This window comes from Falco punctatus (assembly GCF_963210335.1).
Source record: "Falco punctatus genome assembly, chromosome: 10".
Classification (NCBI taxonomy): domain Eukaryota; kingdom Metazoa; phylum Chordata; class Aves; order Falconiformes; family Falconidae; genus Falco; species Falco punctatus.
In genome coordinates this window covers 4,361,532-4,382,204 of record NC_137590.1, presented here as the reverse complement: position 1 = coordinate 4,382,204, position 20,673 = coordinate 4,361,532, and the positions used below count along the sequence as shown (strand labels likewise).

Here is a 20,673-nt window from a genome sequence, read left to right as displayed (position 1 = left end):
GCCACCAGTTATACCTTACAGACTGACATCACAACTTTAGATTCCTCCCGTTATATCAGGCTCTAATCAGGTTTTGGTAAGCCTATTCCTGTCGACTTGCTCTTGTGGCTTCTCTGGAGTCTAATAAGGTGTTGCACTCATTAAGACAGTCTTTTCTGTAGCTAGAATCCTCTAATACTGGTCACTCCACTGTAATGAAACTCATAGAAACTTAATCTCTTTCAGATCTACTCACAGTATATGCTTAAAACAGGCTGAGAGGGATTGCCAGTCTGCCTGCCTGTAATCAAGCTTCAGCCTTTTCCAGTTCTTAAAATGAAATCTTGCCTCTGCACATTCTCTGCAGCCAGCTTTGCCTGACACATTAGAGCAGAGAACAGCATTTCATTTTTTCCGAGTTTAATATAGACATAGAGCACAGTTTCTTACTATACAGTTAACTCCTATTGGCTTGAGAAAGGTTTACTTAAATTCTTCTAGGGAAATTAGAGCCCATAGACACAGAGCTTGCATATCCATATACATGCCAAGAGACATGCCAAGCCTCATCACATCCAGCAAAAGAATTCCCATTTGAAAATTAAAGACAGGTTCCAAAAGCTCTCTCTTCCTGAAGCATAGATTTTGCTATGTGGTTTAATTTTTCAAGATTTGAAATTTTACTCTACATCTCCTTTTTCTGATTTATTGAAAATGTCCATTGACAACATTTTTTGATGCTCCTTTTCACTTTAAATTGAATCTTATTCCCTGCTCTCTTCCCTCCCCCAAAATCTTCAGATTATCTCCAAAACTATACTTCACACACCGGAGGAACATAAAATAAGTCCAGATCTCCAGCCAGCTCAATATAAATATTTCATGACCAAGTTCACAGTAAATAGGTCCAGCTATAGAGAATAAACCCAAGTAGACAGGATAGGTACGGAGTGGGTCAGACGCCGTATGTGCGTGAAGGGAGGGAAAGAGGAAGGGGCTACATTTGCAAAACAAGAACCTACATTTCCAACGGAGGATGAAGGTCCCCACCTCGTCGAGAAGAGAGTGCGATGCATTATGTATCCCTCTATAGCCAGAACTATGGGGGAGCTGCTAACGTCTGACAAAGCCTGGAAAGGCTGAGCAGGCGAGGGAGAAGGGAGGTTTATTAAATCAAATGAGATTCAATACTAACGTAGCTCACCGCTATAGATCCTGAATCCAATATCCTACATGAGACAAATAATGATATAGTCAGTGGGAGGTCCTTCCAAAGGGGGAAAAAATACAGCTATATTTTTATTTTATTCTCTTTTCTTTAATCCCTTTCTATCCTGAACCTTTGCAGAAGGGAGGGGAAAAGTTTGTTTTGTTTCTACTTTTTCCCTGCTTAGAAAAAAAGAAAACCAATTTCATCGCATACACACAGAAGAGACCAAAGCCAGAAATTCACAAGAAAGTGGCATTCAATCAGGAATTTGAGAATTAGGCTAGGAAGAGTTGGAGATGAAGTGTTCTGGGTTGTAGAGGCTTCTGAATTAATTTGCTGAAATTCAGTATCGAAGCAAAAAAGGGCCAACTTCCCAATTTCTGTAAATGAAATCAGAATAACCGAAGTCAAATTAATTCCACTGATTTACCCCAGAATCCCCTGGCTTATTTCTGGCCCACTCACAGCCAACATCACTGAGTACATCCACTCTGAGCACGTACCTTTAAGCAGGAATAACAAATTCCCCTTTTGTAAGAATCTGGGTAGCAGAGAGCTGATACTCCTCGGTTCCTAATAATAATAATAAAAAAGTGCTAATATTACATAAAAGATTTGTAACAGACACAAGAACAAGGTCTCTCCTGTACAGTCCCACAGGTACAGCTTCCATACTTGCTCACTGTGCAAAAAGCAAAGGAAAAATCCAGCTGCACAGCCCTGACTGTCAGTGTGAGCTCAGCAACAGACTCAGTCACCTTGCAGCACAGATCCAGTAGTGCAGTAAATAAAAACATACGGTATAAATTACACAGCTATTTCCTTGATTTACCCAAGCATGCTAACATTATGAACTGATACAAGAACAAAGCAGATACATTTAAGTCCTGCAGCTACTGATCCCAGATGCGTTATACAGAAAGACGGTAACAGATACACAACAGCTCACAAAAGCCTGCAGAAATGTTCTGAGCAGCAAAAGTCCAGTAAACAAGTGTATCTAACAGGTCATCAGATAAATCAACCGAAGTACAAGACCTGTATGTAGACAAGTTATTCCATGAATATCTGAATGTAGGATGGGGCCCGTTTAACTAAAAAAGAAAATTAATAAAATAACCCTTTCAGCAATGCTTCACGGAATGATTCCAGGGAGAGGCAGTAAGATTTTGTAAACTGTACTAAATGTCCAAGGGTTAGATTTTAGCTTTAAACTTCAGACAGATACAAACTCTCTGGCCAGGATAAGCAAGGGGAGCTATTCAATCTTTTTGAAAGGAAAACCAAGCTGAATTGTCAGGCTACTTTTGCTGAGTTTTACAGAGAAACTAAGGGTTTTCAGCCTGCCCCTCTTCATCTTTTTCACAGCCCTACAGAGATCCCAACTCTGCAGTTGGCTCCAGAGCCCCCCCCCCCCCCCCCCCCCCCCGCCCTTATGCAGCTTGTAGTTTAAAACTACTGATGAACTTGCAGAATTTCTGAGGAGGAACTTTTTCTAGGTGGGATGGCAGCTGGGGTGGTCATGTCACTCCCTCTTGTGAGCTGACCAGAATGATCATTGAACTTACTTAATGACTTCTTTCTCTCTATGGCTGCATCTGTAAATGAACTAAAACAATGATTTAACAAGTAATTTGCAGGGTCTGTGAATATATAAGCCTATATAAGGAGCTAAGTCTTATAACATGACAGAGAAATTACACATTTTTAAAAACCTGACTTGTAATTGTAAAGAAGACTGCCCACATTATATGACCTGTAGCCAAATGTGACCCAAGACCCCTCATACTGCATTATTGACGGCTTGGTTTTAATATAACATACTCAAAGTTTCTACTAAAGTTGCCCGATTGCATTTTGTGTTCCCAAAAAGCTGCATTAGGATTGATGTTGTGGTGGGATATATCAGCACAAACATGCTTGTCCAATGTCACATCAGTACTAATAGAACTTTTAATGCTGGCTGCTGTTTTATGGGAATTTTCAGGCGCTGTTGTGTGTAGAATATAAATATTTATACGTAACTGTTTGTGAATACATGTACACATACAGGACGAGCCAGACCCAGTTAATCAGCCAGTTTGAAAACTTTATTGCTTTCAGATGAAAAAGAAAATTATATTAACATATCAATAGCATATACATGCTGAGAGAGTGATTACCCTTTACATCTTCAGGATATCCAAGCACCCAGGCAGGCCCAGCTACATTAACACCCTATCTGAAATATTCTGTCTTGGTATCTCTCATTTCTCCCCTACTCTTTCTTCAGACTTTTTTCTCTCTTATCTGCCTTTCCTCTTTAGCCTTTTCCATCCGTCTCGTTTCTCTTCCCATTTCCCTTGTTCATCCATCTTTCTCCTATCCCTTTTGTCATTCATCACTCCCCTGTCCTTTTTTTTTTTTTTTTTATCCCTTTTCCCTTTTTTTCTCCCTCTTCCCCTCCTGCGCTCCATCTCCCACCCCTGTTCCTCGCTGCCTGTTTCGCTTGAAGTTTCCACCTTGTGGGTGCGTACTGCTGACTTCACATTTGCTGTGGTGTGAACTTCACATCTGTGAGTGGATGACAGGAAAGATTAATAACCCCGTGTTCCCCTTCTCCTTGACTGTGGGCCTATCTAATGAATAAATATATAAATAAAAAACAGAGTTAAAAATCATCTAAATAGAGACCTAGAGCCTGGGAGAAAACAATATTTTGCTGAATCTAGTCTTTAATAAAAAAATAAAAAATAAAAAAACACACAAAAAAAAGCCCCCAACCTCTAATGATCTCTAGTTTACATACTCGGCATTTTTTTTCCTAAATACTTTATGGGCAAAAAGAAAAGTTAGAGGCAAAAGAATGAGCCCTTTCTCCTGAGCCAATTAAAGGAAGAGTGATTTAAAAGCAATAATGCAGAAGATACAGAAAGTGTGTGGGAAAGAAATGTAGATGCCCCGTAAAAAGCAGAGCTGTCAGACAGTGGTATCAGCACCAAATCCCTGTCAGGAACGACTCGCACACGGCTGTGTAGAACTCACACTGCAGAGCCCTAGTGTGACAGCAAGGAAGGTATTTCTGGCTAATTCCAGCTTTTCCATGCAAATAAAAATCTCGGTGTTTGGCTCCAGACCTGATTACACCATCCAGAGCAACTTACCCAAATAGGTGTTTCCCGTCACAATTTAGGTCCAACTACTTTTTGGCCAGTTCCTCATTTTTAGGTTGATCATTTGACTTAAAAATGAAGTCCTAATTGAAAACAGAGACAAACAGAGCAAGGAGCTATATGTACCATCCACCTTCAGCATCTTTGGAGAAGGAGGAAGGGAGCTTTGCACCCAACTCATTCTCACTTTAATCCCTCACCTCTTTCTCAGTCTGAAGATCTTAACAAGATCTTTTATTGAGGGAAGAGGAGACCCATCAAGGGATCGTTATAGGAGAAGACACTTCACCTGGGAGCAGCAGTCCGCCTAGCCTGTGGCTGTAGGTCAGACCTGACAAAGGTCATAACAGCAGCAAGTCTTGGGGACTCAAGGCATTACCCCCAGGAAATCACACATAAAGCAGTGTTACAAATACTGCAGTTTGACCCAAAGGCATTCAGCACAAAACCACAAAAGTCCAGGGGAAGGGGGGAGAAATAATTAAATCAGGAACTCTGCTCCACTTTCTGCTCTTGGGCAAAGTTGTCACCTACTTTGAGCCCTTTGCACAAGTGAGGAACAGGGGAGAAACCCCCTCCTCATTCACATGTGTTACTGCATTTTTGTTAGTTTTAGCAACCTGTCCAAGAGAAAACATCCCATATCTTTCATCACCTGCTGCCCCCCAGCCCCGATGCAGGCCAGGGGAATCCCCATACAAGCAACCTTTGGCCATCATTTTTTTCCAGAGTGGTTTTCCAGAGCTGCAGGAGAAGTAGACCAGAGGAAGGAACCACCATGTGCATGCAACCTCAAAAAAAAAAAAAAAAAAAAAAAAGCCATAGTACAAAAATCCTAACACAGCTCATTTAACCTCCGCTGCTTCTCCAGTCCTGACCACCCTTGCTGCTTTAGAGAAGGAATATCTCCTCCTACGTTTTCACCCAACTGGGACAGAGATCTCCAACTCACCCAGTTAGAGCTGCCCTCTGCTACCATCCCTGCCGGTGACAGCAGCTGACCGTGAAGCCGTGCGGACCCGAAGACAAGGTGACTGCAGCAGGGACAGCTGGAACGTGCTGCTCCTCATGCCCACCGGTCCCCAAACGCCTGGCTGCTCTGCTGGGACACGAGGACAGGACCACAGAGCAGGCATTCTGCATTCACCAAGCATTTCTTCCTGACCCGGAGAGTGATAAATCTGTCCCTTGTAAAGCGGGGCTAAGGTTACCCTTTCTCTGACTCCACATCATCTACCACCATCACCTCAGCTGCTCTTTGCTGAGCCCCAGCAGCCCCTCTCCCAACCCAGGCACCAGCCGTTTTTACGAGGCAGCTGCACTTGCTCGCAGGAGCCGCAGCCTTTCCCTCTTTGCTCTCTTTTTTCACTCTCGGCGATGCTGCTCGCTCCTCTGCCCGGAGCAAGGGAAAAAGAAAGCAGCAGGATGAACTCACTCTGCAAAACCTTACATTCCCTTGCCCCTCCACTGCTATAGTTCAGTGTGGAGGGGACTTCTAGCCTGCAGGAGCCAAATTAAACATCTCCTGCAGCAGGCAAATCCCCAGTTTCTCCCACCTTTCTTTGAAACACCCAAAACTGAACGTGGCAGCAAGGTCCTGGCCTCAACAACCTTATTTGGGGACACCTGAGCCACAAAAACTGGTCGCTCTTCCTAAGGTCATCGATGCATCTAACCGCCTTGTTGCGATGAGGCAAAACATTTTAAACCTTCTTTAAAAAATACCATCTTAAAAAATAATAAAAAAATAGTAATGTAACAAAAACAATCTGCTCTAAATTGTTTTATTAGGTTAAGGAGGTCTGCAGCTGCGTGTAACATCTGGCCTTTAAAAAAGGAAACAAAGAAGACTGGACACAAAGCACATCCCTGCTAACACCAGTACACGGGGGGCGACCTTCCTCCTGTGAATTTACCAGATAAGGCCCGCAGAATCAGGTGGGAAACCCTTACAAAAAAGCTAGATAGCCTGTCATCTTTTCATAAATTTGCATGTCACAGACACACGTCCATATTTTGCATGGTAGCACTTAAATTACTGTTACTAATGAAAAAAAAAATATTGGGCCTAATCCTGCAGTTTTTATTTAGCAAAACAGCTGTTATAATGTAGTGCAGGTTCATGCCCAGTGCAGCCAATCTTACAATTCTTTTCTTGCATTCCAATTTTAAAATAAAGCAATTTTTCCCCCTGGAAATTTTGCAGTATCCATGAATAATAAACTGCTCTAAAATGATAGTGACCTTCAGGTTTCAAATTTGAAAAGAATTCTAGATGGAAAAAATAAATGCACTGTAAATAACTACTGGGTAATTAAATTTATTTTTAAATAGCATCAAAGTTCAGAAGAAAGAGAATAACAAAGAATATCTCATATAGACATGCACAAAGGCTGTGTCTGTATAATTAGTTATCTAGCAGTAACCAAAGACTTTTTAATATGGATTGATTATTTCTGAGATTGCATCTTGCAAATCTGAACTAGAAATGCTTTTTGTGCAGCATTCAAACATGAAGATGCCTTTGGTAACACTACAGGCTGAGGATCCCAAATAGAGATTTAATTTAGATTGAACAGGACACTTATGCCACAGTAAATAAATCAGTTTATTAATGAAAGTCTTTTCATTGATGTTTAATGGCTATCATATCTATGGAATTGCTGTTAATCCAAAATAAATGTGTTTAATAATCAATTTATATTTGTTTATAATATAATAATTGTCTTATTAAATCAGAATTAAATGCCTATTAGGAAATGTTAACTTAAAGCCTGACTAGTACTACTGAATAAGAGTATAATTAATAATTCTTTTACTTGTCAAAAAGGAGTAACAAATTAATTGTCAAAATACTGTAATTTATGTTGTGAAGCCCCATAAATGAGAACTTTGAATTGTTAAGTACAAAGAAGAGATAACTGCTCCTAAGAGCAGATTAAAAATTCTACATTATAATCATTGCATTTAGTAAGATTTCTTTTACTGGGCTTTAATAATTTGAAAGTTGTGGGGCTTTTTTTTCATCAAATCTTTTGGTGACTGGGAGAAGAAAAAGAGAGGAGGGATATCTTAATTTCCTTATTTCCTTACAGCTACTTGCAAAATAACTGCTCTTGGTTTGACAGATTTTCCTTTCCAAAAGCAATTCTGTACTACTGAAAATTCCAAAGTTCTTTTTCTTTTTGATTCCTTTTGAACGCATGTTTTCTTTTAAAAGATGGAAAGAAAAGAAAAAAAAATATTACAGTTAACTCATTGGCTTTAATTGCAAACATATCCCTTCCCATCAGTACGGCACTTGATCAAAATGCCAGAAATAAATATATTAAGACATCCATCAGTTTCCTGTCCCCGCTGTCATTTTTTTAAAGAAGTTGGAAAGGGCCTGTTATTCCCATCCTAAGGGATGGGCTGAGTTGCGCCAGGGTTTTTCAAGGACTGAAGAATTACTTGTTTGATGGTGTCAGCCTTGCACCCCCGGGAAACGTCAACAGCAGATGCAGGGGAACCACGGGGCTGACTGCGCAGCTTCGGCTGCCTGCGACCAGCAGCAGCAGCTGGGGAACATCACACCCAGGAGCGGGTTCTGGAGGCACTACAGGGATCAGAGAGAGAGGGAAAGGCTCTGATCCTACCGCTAAAAGTAGAATAATAGGTGCTGGTGAGTCAGAAGTACATCGATGATCTTGAAGCGAAGCTGTCTAAGAGGAACGTGGGTACCACCAAAGATGATCTGGACAATTCAGGAGTTGCCCTGCTTCATTCAGTGCATTTGGCCACACTGGTGGTTTTTATAAATAGGTTGCAGTGGAAGGAGAGGAAGGTGTAAGAGCAGTTCGGTTCTATTTAAGGAATAGTGATGTTTTACAAAGGAACTGGAAAGGTTTGAAGAAAAGTGACACCTCATTTTTCTTTCAGTCACCACTCAGGAAGCTATAGCCTTGTCCACTTCTGACAATTATCTCTATTAACTGCCCACAGCACAGGCAGACCTTCAGATTGTTCCTTTCCTAACATTTCAAAAAAGAGAAGGAAAAAACGGAATTTGGGGCATTTCCAAGTCCTTTCAAACAGTTGCTGGAGTTACATAAAGAAATAATGCCCACCATCAAGTGCTCAGTAAAAAAAATAAATCCACTATTTCCTTGAGTTAGCAAGTCGAACTGAAACAAGCAGTGCTCTCACTCTTTCTTTTTGCTGTTTGTGATGCCTTTAGCACAGAAGCCTCCTGGCACGAATATTTATAGGAATCATCAGATCGAGGAATCTGGTTTAGAACACAAACATCCACGTTGCATCTGTCCTGTCAAGGCAGCAAAGCACCATCGGGTGATCTATCCCTCAGTCAGAGCGGAGGAACGGGTCAAAAATTCACAGAAAAAGGATTAGTCACCAACTATCTAGCATGTAATGAATAGAGGAACACATACAAAAACCAGACTGCTCGGACAGTTTGTAAATAGAAAGGGAATAAATTCTCTTAATGAATTATTCAGGATGCGGTCAGCTCTACCTTGGGCCAAATTTATCTTCCAGGCGAGCAAATGCAACTCTTCATAAAGTTCACGGCACTTTTAACAGGAGGTTTACTATGGTGGTCATCGGCTGCTCTCAGAGTGTTACGCTGGAGACTAATTTTTCTGGAAGCCTCTGTGAAGTGGTTCAAATTTCTAATAAAAATGTTAACTTCCATAAAGGAGGAAAGTACATTTTCAGTAACTGATACTGCACGCCCCAGCCCAGAAGTGTTTCATAAACCTTTTATAAAATGTTTGCTTGCGTGGGTTAAGCAATTAACAATATTCCGGGAGACCATCAGCTACGAGAATCTCATTGTCCTCTCTGCATGTGAACTGGAGTGTATAAATATACGAAAAAATAAATTTCTTGTCACTCGAAACTGCATGTGTGCACAGCTATTACAAGCAAACTCCAGCGAGTAAAAAGAATCACCTCGTCTATGCAATACAATCGTAATTAAACACTCAAGCTCTGTCATAACAGCAGTCAGAGCTGAAAAGATCTGACATCCTTAGCACCAGATCACTTGGAAAAGCAGCACGTTGCAGAAGGGAGCTCACCCCCTTTCAAGGGAAAAAGAGAGAAGAACACAGAGAGAAAAAGGAGAGAAAGAAGAAGGGAAGAAAAGCTATTCTTTTGCACGGCGGAATACTGAATTCTTTCATTTCTTTCCAATTTCTATATCATTTAGGATCTAAAATGCTTTTGTTTTAATTGAAGAATCCACTTTTCTTTTTTCACTGCGCTGGCTTAAATTTTTCCAGCCAAGTGTTCATCGATGACAAGGAGCAGAGCGCTCCAAACCACCGTTGCTCCCCTTGCACCCACAGCAAGGCACCATCCCCTACCTGCACACAGACCTGGTTCCTTCTGAGAGCATCCTCAGCGGAGCCAGGGTGCCATCAGCAGAACGATCTGGTCTCACCCTGCCTCTGGGATGCCAGCCTCTCGGGAGACTGAAAAATGTTACCCCGTTACAATCGGCAAAATAAAAATAAAAGTTCTGAGCTTCAAAAGGAAAAGTAAATACCTTCACCTAGCAACGATAAATTACATTTTACAATTATAACATCTACAACATTTGCCGTTTTAAAATGAATGTAAAAATTAAACTGAGTGAAAAATTAATAAAAAACATAATTTCAAGGTCTCCAAACGGCTTTTTACCCGTGAAGCAAGCCCGGCTCCCGTGGAAAGCCCCAGAGCTCCATCTTGTGGCTTTTCTGTTCCGAGGAAGGGAAAAGAATTAAAAATAAAAGTAATTTTGTTACTAAATCACTCTAAAATGCAGTTTCTTTTGCTGGCATCACACGTAGAGGCAAGGCAGAGAATAAAAACAGCCAACAAATTATTTTTTGCTCTATTTTGCCGTGCAATGTCATCTCCTTTTTTGCTTAAGGAAAAATTCTCTGCTTTTTCCTAACCCACAGCCCATTGAGAAACCATTGCCAACAGAAGGACCTAAATTAAATAAATCTGTGGTCTGGAAGAGAAAGTTGCTGGGCTGGAGAAGGGCACAGCAGATCGCGGAGAGGCCACACAGCTCCCAATTGAAACCAGTTTGCAGTTATTTGGCGCGATTACACCTCTCCCCACAAGCGCCCTCCTCAATCCCGAAAGAAAATGGATATTTGGGCCAGACCTCCTGCATCCCAGGCCCTGAAGTTATTTTCTACTTTTGTTATTTACCATTTTACGACCTTCACAGCGGGAGGCCGGAGAGTTTCTGAACCGAATGTTCTCGCCTTTTCGGAAAGCTGCACCCGCCCGCGCGCTCCTCTGCCGCCCACACACAACCGCTGCTGCCTGGCCAGCCACCATCACTAGGAGCTCAAGGGTGAATTTATAGGTGCTGAGGGGAGGGGGGGAAGAGAGATGATAAAAGAGAAATAAAAATTAAGAAGGCACAACTCGCCTATCGGATGGAGGAAAGATTCTAGCTCTGTCAGAAAAAGGCTGTGTCAATTGCAACATGCAATATCGCTGCATTTGGAGATGCAAGATTCTGCTGAGACTTACTTAGACACAGATAAAGCAGGCAAGTCTGCTCCTGTACACTTTTGTAACATGTTTGCATTGTCGTGTTTTGTTTTGGTTTCTTTTTAATCCTGAATCAGTAACAAATATATCCCAACTTAATTGTTGTTTCCCCACTCTGAAACGGGATCCTCCTTGGGAAGCTATTGATCTCTTTCCCACAGGAAAACATGCTCAAAATTCACATCTCCACTCTGTGTTCAATCCAATCAAGGGGCATCCCTGAAGGTATGGTTTTGGGAGGCTCATAAATCTTTGAGCCTCATTAATTTAAAATCAAGCCAGGAAAAAAAAATAAAAAAAAATACCACAACCAAAAATTGAGTTCTTTTAGAAACAGCCCCATTACGTGACAGAAAGGGAAGCACCAGACCTACACCGCACTGTGCATCTTATCAAAATACCCCCCACGGAGAAGCAAAAGGCTCTATCAATTTGCAATGCAGTGCAAATTGGCTGTTGCCTCCAGGTGACCCGTTTGAAAGTGGTCTGGTTGCCACCCCGGGCCATCAGCCCAGCCCCACCAAGCCAGCCCTGCTCCAGCCGCGGTGAGGCCATGCTCCCGGCCAGGACTGCGGCAGGCGCGCGTGTAGCCCAGGGTCTGGATCAAGCTAAACAGGGGTCTGACTGCAGAGAAACTGAGGAAGGAAAGGCAGTAAGGAACTGCAAGGAGTCACTCAGCAGGGAAACCTCTCCTCTAACACTGCATTACCTGCGCCGTGCTGAAACCAAGAACGCGACCCTGAGAGTCAGCTGGATGTCACATACAGGTCTATTGAATAAGACCAAGGTGTTGGAGAGAATGAAGCCATCCTGCAAGGTGTGGTGCTGAGCAGCACATACAGGTGAGAAGACGTTTCCCTGCTGCCAGGCACAGCGGGAGTTCATTCCCTGCTCAGCTCCATCGCGCAGAGCCCGGCCGTTGCCCGCAGCCATCCCGCAGAGGGCTGAGCAGGCGCCTCTGCTGTCCTTGGGAGGGCTGGAGGTCAGCCCAGGAACAGTTGGCTCACCCGCAGCTAAAAATAACCAGCGTCTTCCTATATGTGATAGGAATCTTAGGAAACACATTGTCAAGTTCAGGGAAGGGCTAATGGCCATTTCCCCAAATCCATTTGTCTTCTGGCACTAGGTCATGCAACCTTTACTCATCCTGGGACAGGACTTTGCTCCTTCAGGACTTCCACTGGCAATAATGTCACTCTCCTGGATTAAAAAGAAAATAACGTATGAAAAGGATCAGGGAGGAGCAGAAGGATGGGGTGCAGCACTGGAGATATCAGAGAACATCTGCACATTAGCCAAGGCCACATTGCCAGCAACTTGAAGTCTACAATTAAGGAGAATAAAAGCAAAGTCAAGAGAAGGGAGAGTGCAGTACAGATCTAAGGGGAAGAGAGAGCTGCTCTTAAAGGGTGGGTTGTTTGTTTTTTAGAGGAAACAGTTCAGAGCTACAAGGCAGGGGAGCTGAGGGGTGAGCAAGGAGCCAGGTGGCACCAGGACAGCATTTGCCAAGGTTTGGGAGCGTCCCGGGAGGGAGAGGAAGCCCACGGAGGGACTCAGGATGGGAGCAGCAGGAGGAGATGTCACGGGTAGACGTGTCATGAGTGCCACGGTGGGAGCGTGGGCGGCTGCTGGGAGGTTTTGTAGCACTGGGCCAACTTCTCAAGCCAAACTCCCCCACAGCAGATAAGGAACAACTGCAGCGAGGGGCGTGGTGCTCAATAAATCTGAACTTTCCAGCTATCCCTGTGGAGTATGAGAAGAAGAAAAAAAAGTAATCATATGTCAGGCAGATGCATATTTGGGGTAAACATGCAAATAGGATAACCAGACCATGTATATATTCATGTCTCCCTTTTTTCCTAAACTCATTTATACAACAGGCTGTATTTATATTTCCAAATACTTCCCATCAAAACAACTTGAGAGGATACAGGAGTTGACTGACATCTTATTTCTCTGTGTTTGCATTTTTCTGCCATGCAGGGCATAATCTGGTTCTTAGGGAGTTAATGCACCTGCCATTCCAGTGCTGACAAGCAGTTTTTCAGTGGAACACGGAAAATTTTTTTATTTATTTATTTATCTAAGGAGCCCTGAAGATTGTACTCAGGAGACTTCTTGAGTACTGCCAATAACTAGCAGGTACCAACACATGTACATTTTTGACTGCACTATGATTGATGGTGCTTATTTGTGGCTTGCTGCCTAAACCTCTCCTTTTCCTTTGCTCTGTGTGTGTGTGTGTGTGTGGTGTGTCTGTGTGTGTGTGTTGGGGGGTGTGTAAATAATAAAGACACTTTAGCCATTTGGATTGGGGAGAAGTGACAGAGAAGCAGGGGAGGAATGATTTATCTCGTGCCTCTGTTGTCTTTGAGCTGTTCTGTTCCATGGAGATTTTCAGAGCGGTGAGCGATCAGCGGAGAGAAATTGAGCCCTACTGCAGGGATGACTTTGGGCTTTGGAGCTGTGGAAACAAACTGGCCAAAGCCTGAAGGAGCACTGCCAGGGGAAACCCACCTTCTGGGTTTGGTCCTGCTTCCAGAGCCCACACCACACTTCTTCCCTCTCCAGAGTCAAGAGACCCAGCTAATTCTCACGGGCAAAGAGATCAATCATAATTTCTCCACCCGTCCTTCGCCACCTTCACCCCCTTGAAGCAGGCTGTCTGGGGATGAGAAGTCCATGTAGGAGACACAAGGCTCTAGAAACAGCAGAAACCTGTAAAATCCACCCAGTACAACATTTGCTCACCCGTCCACCCTTTACAAGCCTCCATCCGACAACTGAGACGATCTTAATAGGCTTACAGTGAACCCCGACAAACCTCTGAGCTGGATGCTATTTCTCCTTCAATTCCACAGATGACTAATTGTTTTTATCACTTTTTCTAAGCCCCTCTACACCTGCACAGCACATTGGGGAGAGGCAGAGGAGTGTTTTCCATTTCCTTCACACACAGGTTAACCTGCTACTTTTCTTTCAAAGGAAGAAAATTGATCCGATGAAAGCTTAAGCATGAAGTGCCTGGCAACAAGACAGAAATAGCAATAGGTCTACCAGGAGATCATTTTGACTTTGCATAGTTGAATCCAGCCAGAAGTCACTGGTTTACTCTGTGCAGCCATATGGGAGCTATTCACACCAGTATGGTCAAAGCGGGACGCGTGGCACAGCCTCTGCACCAAACGAGATGAGCCATGAATGAGGACCCAAAGCCTCCAGCCCGGAGAAGTTCAAAGCTCTTGACACCTCATCCGCAAGGCGAGCCTGCAAGGAAATCAAAAGCCAAATGAATTTCAGCCAGATACAGCGGCGCCTGTTTCTGGCGCTTTTTACAAAGACATCTCCGTGTGAACGTGCACATGCAGTACACATGTACTACACATTGTGCCGCCAACGCTCGCTGCCGCGGTGCTTAAACACGGGGCAAAACAGCTGTACTTGATGCTGCGCTGCTGTCTGCAGCTGCTTTCATTTTACCCCAAGCAGCAAATGCCAGCAGGGTGGTGCAGGGCTCCCTGGAGGGCTGGGAGATGCACAAGTGTGGCTAGGCTGAGAGGGCAGCTCACTGCTGCCCAGCGCGTCTGCAGCACAGCAGGGAAGAAGAAATACCTCCTGATCCAGGTTACAGCTAAATTCAGCCTTGAGGAACTGCCCTCTCCTTGGGGCTGAAGTAAGACAGCAGACCAGCTCCGAAGGGAAAAGGTGAAGGAGAGGTGATATCCCACATCATCAATCTTAAAGGGGCACTATGATTTTAGGACTGAAATGCAGATATGTGCAGAGAAAAGTGAAAACACAACCAAGTGTCTCCCAGCAAAGAGCTGAGCACTGCCGACCCTGTACAGCGTCATTCCCAGAGCAGAGGAAAACTGCAGAGGGAACAGCAGACAGCTGGTACGGATATACAGGTATTCAAGCCCAGAAAAGAAAAGATGGTCTTCCCATACCTTTGTAAGACAGGAGTGACTCTGGGGCTAGCACAGTGCCTCTAATGCAGGCTTGTGAACAAGCAAAATATCAAGTTACAGACATGAAAACCTAACAAGAAGCATGAAATGTATATACAAGCCCACAAGCTCTCAGCCTTGTACTCCACATACCAGCTTTTTAGAAGAAAACAGTGTCACCCAGAGTCCCCAGAGCTCCTCTTCCCCAGCACAGCAGTGGTTTCAATCAACAGGAGTTGATTAAATCACACAGAAACTCTGGCCATCCACCCAGATAAAGCTGTTCAATTCCCTTGGAGTAAAGTCATTACCCACCGCCCAGGCTGCCTACGTTAACGCTAGGCATCCGCCTCGCTGCTGAGGGTTGTGCCTACAAAATCCCTCATGCTGGCACCATCTCAGGGGTGTGCTGGGCTCCTGCTTCTCACACAGGTGCCTGACCTTCCCAAAGCCACCCAGAAATTGGGTATCTCTCGGGTAAGGCAAGAGCTGTGCCCTTGCGCCCATCTAAGAGCAGGCGGATGCTGCCAGCTCTGGTGCTGCTGCTGGGACTGTAAGTGTTCCTGCACAAGCCTGTAAAATTCACCTTAATATCTGCAGTTACCGAGCACTGATGGCTGCAAAATGGTCAAACAGTACCACCTTCAGGGATGAGGAGAAGTTGCAATGGGTGCTCGGTGGCGGGGAACATGGTTCCTCCAGCCAGAGCGGGCTCTGGTGGGCTCCAGCTCACACAGCTGAGTTACCAGCTGCCTTTGCTCACTTGAAAACAGGCCAATGAGAAGGACATTTTACAAAATCCAACCCAACAACAAAACCTCCAAAAATCCCCATACAACTGCAAAGCTTGTTGTATGAAAATTTGCAAAACCATCCCGAGGATAGGAAGCCCAGAGGTGCCCAGCAAAGCAGAGAGAAGGGTGCTGCTGGCTGACAGCTCGCCCAGCAAACCTCAGCCAGGGATCACGCCGATACCCAGCCTGCAAACCGGGGACACAGGCAAGAGCAAAGCTGTGCAGGGATTCAGCAGGAGCTCAGAGCCAGGAGACTAACTGAGCCCAGGCATGGGACTGGGAGTCTAGCTCCCGGCCAGCTGCAAGAAAGGTGAGTTTTCAGAAGCCAACGCATAGTTAACACTCAGATGTCCACTGCCACCAGTTCATCTGGGCTGCAAACCAGTGGCGAAGGGCTCCTAGATTTTTTTTGCTACCTATTTACGTATTTCCTGGTAAAAGATGACTCCTGAGCAGAGAATTTCTCTGTGGTATTGAAACATCCATAGCAAGCTAGTTCATTATGGACTATGAGATTTACCCCATTAATAAACCATTTCAGAACCGAGAATGAAAGGCATTTGTAAACTGCACCGTTTAAGGCATCACACGCTCATCAATCCAGAGATTGTGGCAGGGTCACCACGGGTCTGCCAGAAGATAAATCTGTTGCTTATCTAGTTTATTTTCTCTCATGGAATAACACATAAGAGGAAGCAGAAAGTAAGCAGAGTCAAACCTGTGGGCAGTAAGATCGGCTTATCCAAGGGTCCTAATGGGGCAGGATGGGACCCCTCAGTGGTTGCCGGTAACCTCAGAAGAACCACACACAGCACTGACATCCCACTGGTGCTGCACACATGGCCATGGACAGGTTTTGGGGCAATCCTCTCTCTAAGGCCATAGATACTTTGCCTGGCCTGGACAACACCCGTAAGTGATCTGGAAAGGTTCATTCTGGGAGGAGGAAAGCTGTGCTTTGTCAGCTTTCCCATATTTTAGCAAAAGAGACTACCTCTAATTAACACTTTAATAGCAGGGTCACTTACTGTATTAAAGGTTGTCAGCTGTCCAGGGAGACCAGGTTATTTTTCCCGGATCCCACCTGGGATTTTTGCTGTGGGTGCTATTTGGTACCAAGAAACATCTCCACGAGTCACTGGGAAACAGCCCCACAAGGGATCCTTACGTCAAGTCCTTCAGTCTTCCTGCATCTCAGCTCCCAATCTGAAACACAAAATAAACACTTGTTTTACTTTGCCCTGCCGATTTAAAGCGTGCAGTTTGTCTAGCAGGGCCACTCTCTCTTGCACTTCTTGATAGCACTAGTCCTGCTCCGCGGTGGGGTCTGTGGGTAGATGGCAACCAGAGCCCATCCTAACCCCAAGAGGGGTTAGATTTTCACCATCCTTCATGCTAGTATTGGCACGCTAACAGGAGGGTCAGCCCAAACTCTACTCTTCTTCTGGTAAACCTGCAAAAGTGGAAAAGAACACACAGGCTTCGTTTTAAAAGGTGAGAAGAAATAGCTACGGGTACAGCAGAGGCAGCTTGCGGCACGTGAAGCGTCGTGTAGGGACAGGGCAGCTCCCGAAACAGGGACACGTTTCTTTAGCTGTTAATTTGTGGTACTTCCCCTAAAACCACCGCCACAGTAAAGCCAAATAGCTGCAGCCACAGCATTTACTGTGCATTATGGCATCTGTGAAAGTGCTGACAGGGACAGCTGACAACCGCTCCGCGATGTAATTCACACCATAACATCATCTCCCAGGCACTTGGATTTCTCATTGAAAAATTATCTGAAGCTTTTTTTGGAAATTCAGTGCCAATTTATTGAAACACAGCCTGCACCAAATAACGAGGCCTCCAGCAGATTACCTTAATTTAAAAAAAATTATATTTGTCGTTTAAAGGTCTGTCTCAACTCTTTCACTCACCACGTGTTGTGGTTTAACCCGGTAGGCAGCTAAACACCACGCAGCCTTTCTCCCACTCCCCGCCAGTGGGATGGGGAGAGAATCGGAAAAAAAGGCAAAATTCATTGGTTAAGACAAAGACAGTTTTGTAGGACAGAAGAAGAAGGCAAAATAATAATGATAGAACATGTAAAACAAGTGATGCACAATGCAACTGCTCACTGCCCAGTGCCCACCAGTCCCCCAGCAGCGATCGGCCCCTCCCCCCAGCTCCCCCCAGTTTTATTGTTCAGCCTGGCACTGCATGGTGTGGAACATCCCTCGGCCACGGGGTCAGCTGTCCCGGCTGCGTCCCCTCCCGGCTCCTTGTGTCCCCCAGCCTCCTCGCTGGCAGGGCAGCACGAGGAGCTGGAGAGTCCTTGGCTTCGCATAAGCCCCACTCAGCCACAACTAAGACATCAGCCTGTTATCAACGTTACTCTCATCCTAAATCCAAAACACAGCACTGTACCAGCCACTAGGACAAAAATGAACTCTATCCCAGCCAAAACCAGGACAGTGTGTTAAAATTCTTCAGCTATAAGAAATGTGTTTATTTTATCACCTCCCCCTGTCTCTCCATGTGAGCAGCTCGCTCTCTGCGTAACATTCCCGTGACTCCATCCTGCTTAATTTTGGATTCCTGTCCTGAGCAGTTGTATTTGCTAAACCCTACACCAAACCATAGCAATGAAAAATTCTAACACTCAATAAACTCTTTTTAGTTTCTTTCACAATATAAAATGCACCTAGAAGTCAGAGCCTCTATTTATTGAATAGATCAACCTGAGAGATTCCTTACATCCAATATTTTACTTTACCTAGTCTGCAGCCTCTTTGAATCAAGCACCATTCCGTTGTAAAACACAAGCCTTATTCCCAGCTTAAGTTCATAAGCACCACTGATTTCCCAGTATCAAGCTCTATATAGGATTTGCCACATCAAATCAGCCTTCTGTCTCACGAGATTTTAAATCCAATACAGGTAACAAGACAAAAAAAGAAAGAAAGAAAGAAAGAAAAAAAGAAAGAAAGAAAATCCACAATACACATAAGGCCATCAAAAGCCTGGGCCCTGCTACCAGCTAGCCAAGGCTGGATCAGTCCCAGTTGCATCTGGCACCTGCCGTCGGGGAGGCAGAGCCAAGCCCAGGTGCTGCAGGACACCAGACAACCCAGCTCCAGTGCATCAAGCTATAAACATGGTGGTGGTCACAAAGTTATCTAGCTAGCTCCATTTAACAAATAATAATAAAAATTTTAAAATAACATTACCTTTGTAACCTAGGCACATTCCTCCATGATGTTTAGATTATGGGGCACAGGAAAACCATGCACAAGGTCACATCTTTTCACCCCTGCCACTGCTCAAACACAGTCTTAGTAAGGCACCATGATCCTCACGTTTTGCTCACATGCCTGGACTGTACGTTGAGTTTCAGCATGCAATGAGCCACCAGAAACCCTGTGGATGATTTGGTCTTTGGCTTGATGCTTTGTTCCTGCTGTGCTCCTCTCTCTGCCGATGCATCTTGTGCATTGTGAACTGCAAAGGATAAGAACAACACAGAGACTGTCTGCTTGAGGCCAGTTGGGGAGAGCAGGGCTGAAGATGTGTTGGTTGGGGTGGTGCAAAATCCATCCACTGGGTCCAAAGCTCAGGCTGAATAACCATGTGGGAATGGAGAGGGGCCAGAAGGGGAAGGGAAAAGGCAGCTAATCCTGGGAGTCAGGGAAACCTGCTCAAACAGTGACCCAGCCTGAGATTTTATCTTTGTGCCTACAAAATGACCAGGAACTTGAACAGTGGGGTCCCTGTTAGACCCAAACTGGTTCACATTTCCTTTTATTAAACCTCATATAAAGAGCAAAGGGCATCCCCCCAGGAGCGCCGTGCCAGAGTTTATGAGAACGCTCCCCTCTTGTCACAGGAACCATTTCCTTGTGCCCTCTGGGAAATCATGCACCAGAGTCAGGAAACAAAGAAAAATGGATGTTTAATTCACCCACAAATGAATTGACTTCTCCTCCTTCCTCAGCTTTGCACCAAAATCTACTTCAGTGTCAAATTTGTAGTTTTGATGTAGTTAAGTTCAACTCTTCCTGGTAAATGTCCATTTTTAATATCCAGAGAAAGGAAGTTACATTAAAACAGTATTAAATACTGTATGTTTAGCCACAACTTCAAGTTTTTTCCATAAAAGATAAAGCAGATGAGGGCATAATTTAAAGCTGGAAATCAAACTTGAATGTGTATTTTCTAGGACCACTTTTTAAAAAAGTAAATGGGAATTATTGTGATCAGTTGAAGACAACCCTGAGCGTCTGTTCCTACTGAGCAAGGCAGCCCCATCCTTTAGCCTCTGCACTCCCCTCACCTCTAGCTCGGTGCTTAAGGCAAAACCTCACCTTTTCGTGTCCTGGTCAGGTCTGCTTTCAGCATCACTCAAATCCCAGCAGAGCTGGCAGCTGAAGCGTGCATCTAGCGGGGTGGGGGGGGAGCAGGGAGCACCCCTGTAGCTGGTCTTGTCCCTGTTGCAGAACTGCACAGACTTTTAGGAGGTTTTAAAAATCTATGGCATATCTGCCTGTGTTCACTTTACAAGAGCATGTGTAACACAAGAACTTCACAAAACAGGTGAAAGTCATAATGCAAAATGGATAAAGAGGGTTTTAATATTCTAAACATAAAAAAACCCAGAGACATGGGCATTTCCCTGCAACAGAGCCAGAGCAGAACCTGTGCTTTGCAGTCTGTCAGCACCCACTAACACACACTGCAGGGCACCCCGGGCTCCTCCCAGCCCTTGCTCTTGAGTTACTAAAGTCAAATAGTGCTCTGAGAAAGTGAGTGAAGACTTTCCCCCAACACACGACCCACCGAGAGCCACTCTGGGGAAGGAGCATGTGCTCAGTGCTGACTTCTGTGGGTTTTTCCTCAATCAGTTCATGTTATTTTGACACGGTTTGCTTTTTGCTGCCCAACATGACAGCTCCATATATTGACACTGTATAGTATATTTATTCTACTTTAGCGCAATCGCTGGTCCACAGCATTTAAAGCTACAGTCCGTGCTCAATCTGCAT

General features: G+C 44.4%; 1 protein-coding gene across 1 annotated transcript in view; it reads right to left on the bottom strand.

The window, feature by feature from the left end:
- The window catches only part of LOC308071089 (uncharacterized protein), a 356,490-nt gene extending 343,352 nt beyond the window's left edge, over positions 1 to 13,138 (bottom strand). The window contains exons 1-4 of the mRNA XM_080405988.1: positions 11,615 to 13,138; positions 10,555 to 10,717; positions 10,033 to 10,088; positions 1,693 to 1,762 (exon numbers count right to left, since the gene is read on the bottom strand). Coding sequence (XP_080262114.1) covers positions 1,693 to 1,762; positions 10,033 to 10,088; positions 10,555 to 10,717; positions 11,615 to 12,000 — 675 coding nt within the window. The 5' untranslated portion in view covers positions 12,001 to 13,138. The remainder of the gene's footprint in view (positions 1 to 1,692; positions 1,763 to 10,032; positions 10,089 to 10,554; positions 10,718 to 11,614) is intronic.
- Between the last annotated feature and the right edge of the window lie 7,535 nt (positions 13,139 to 20,673).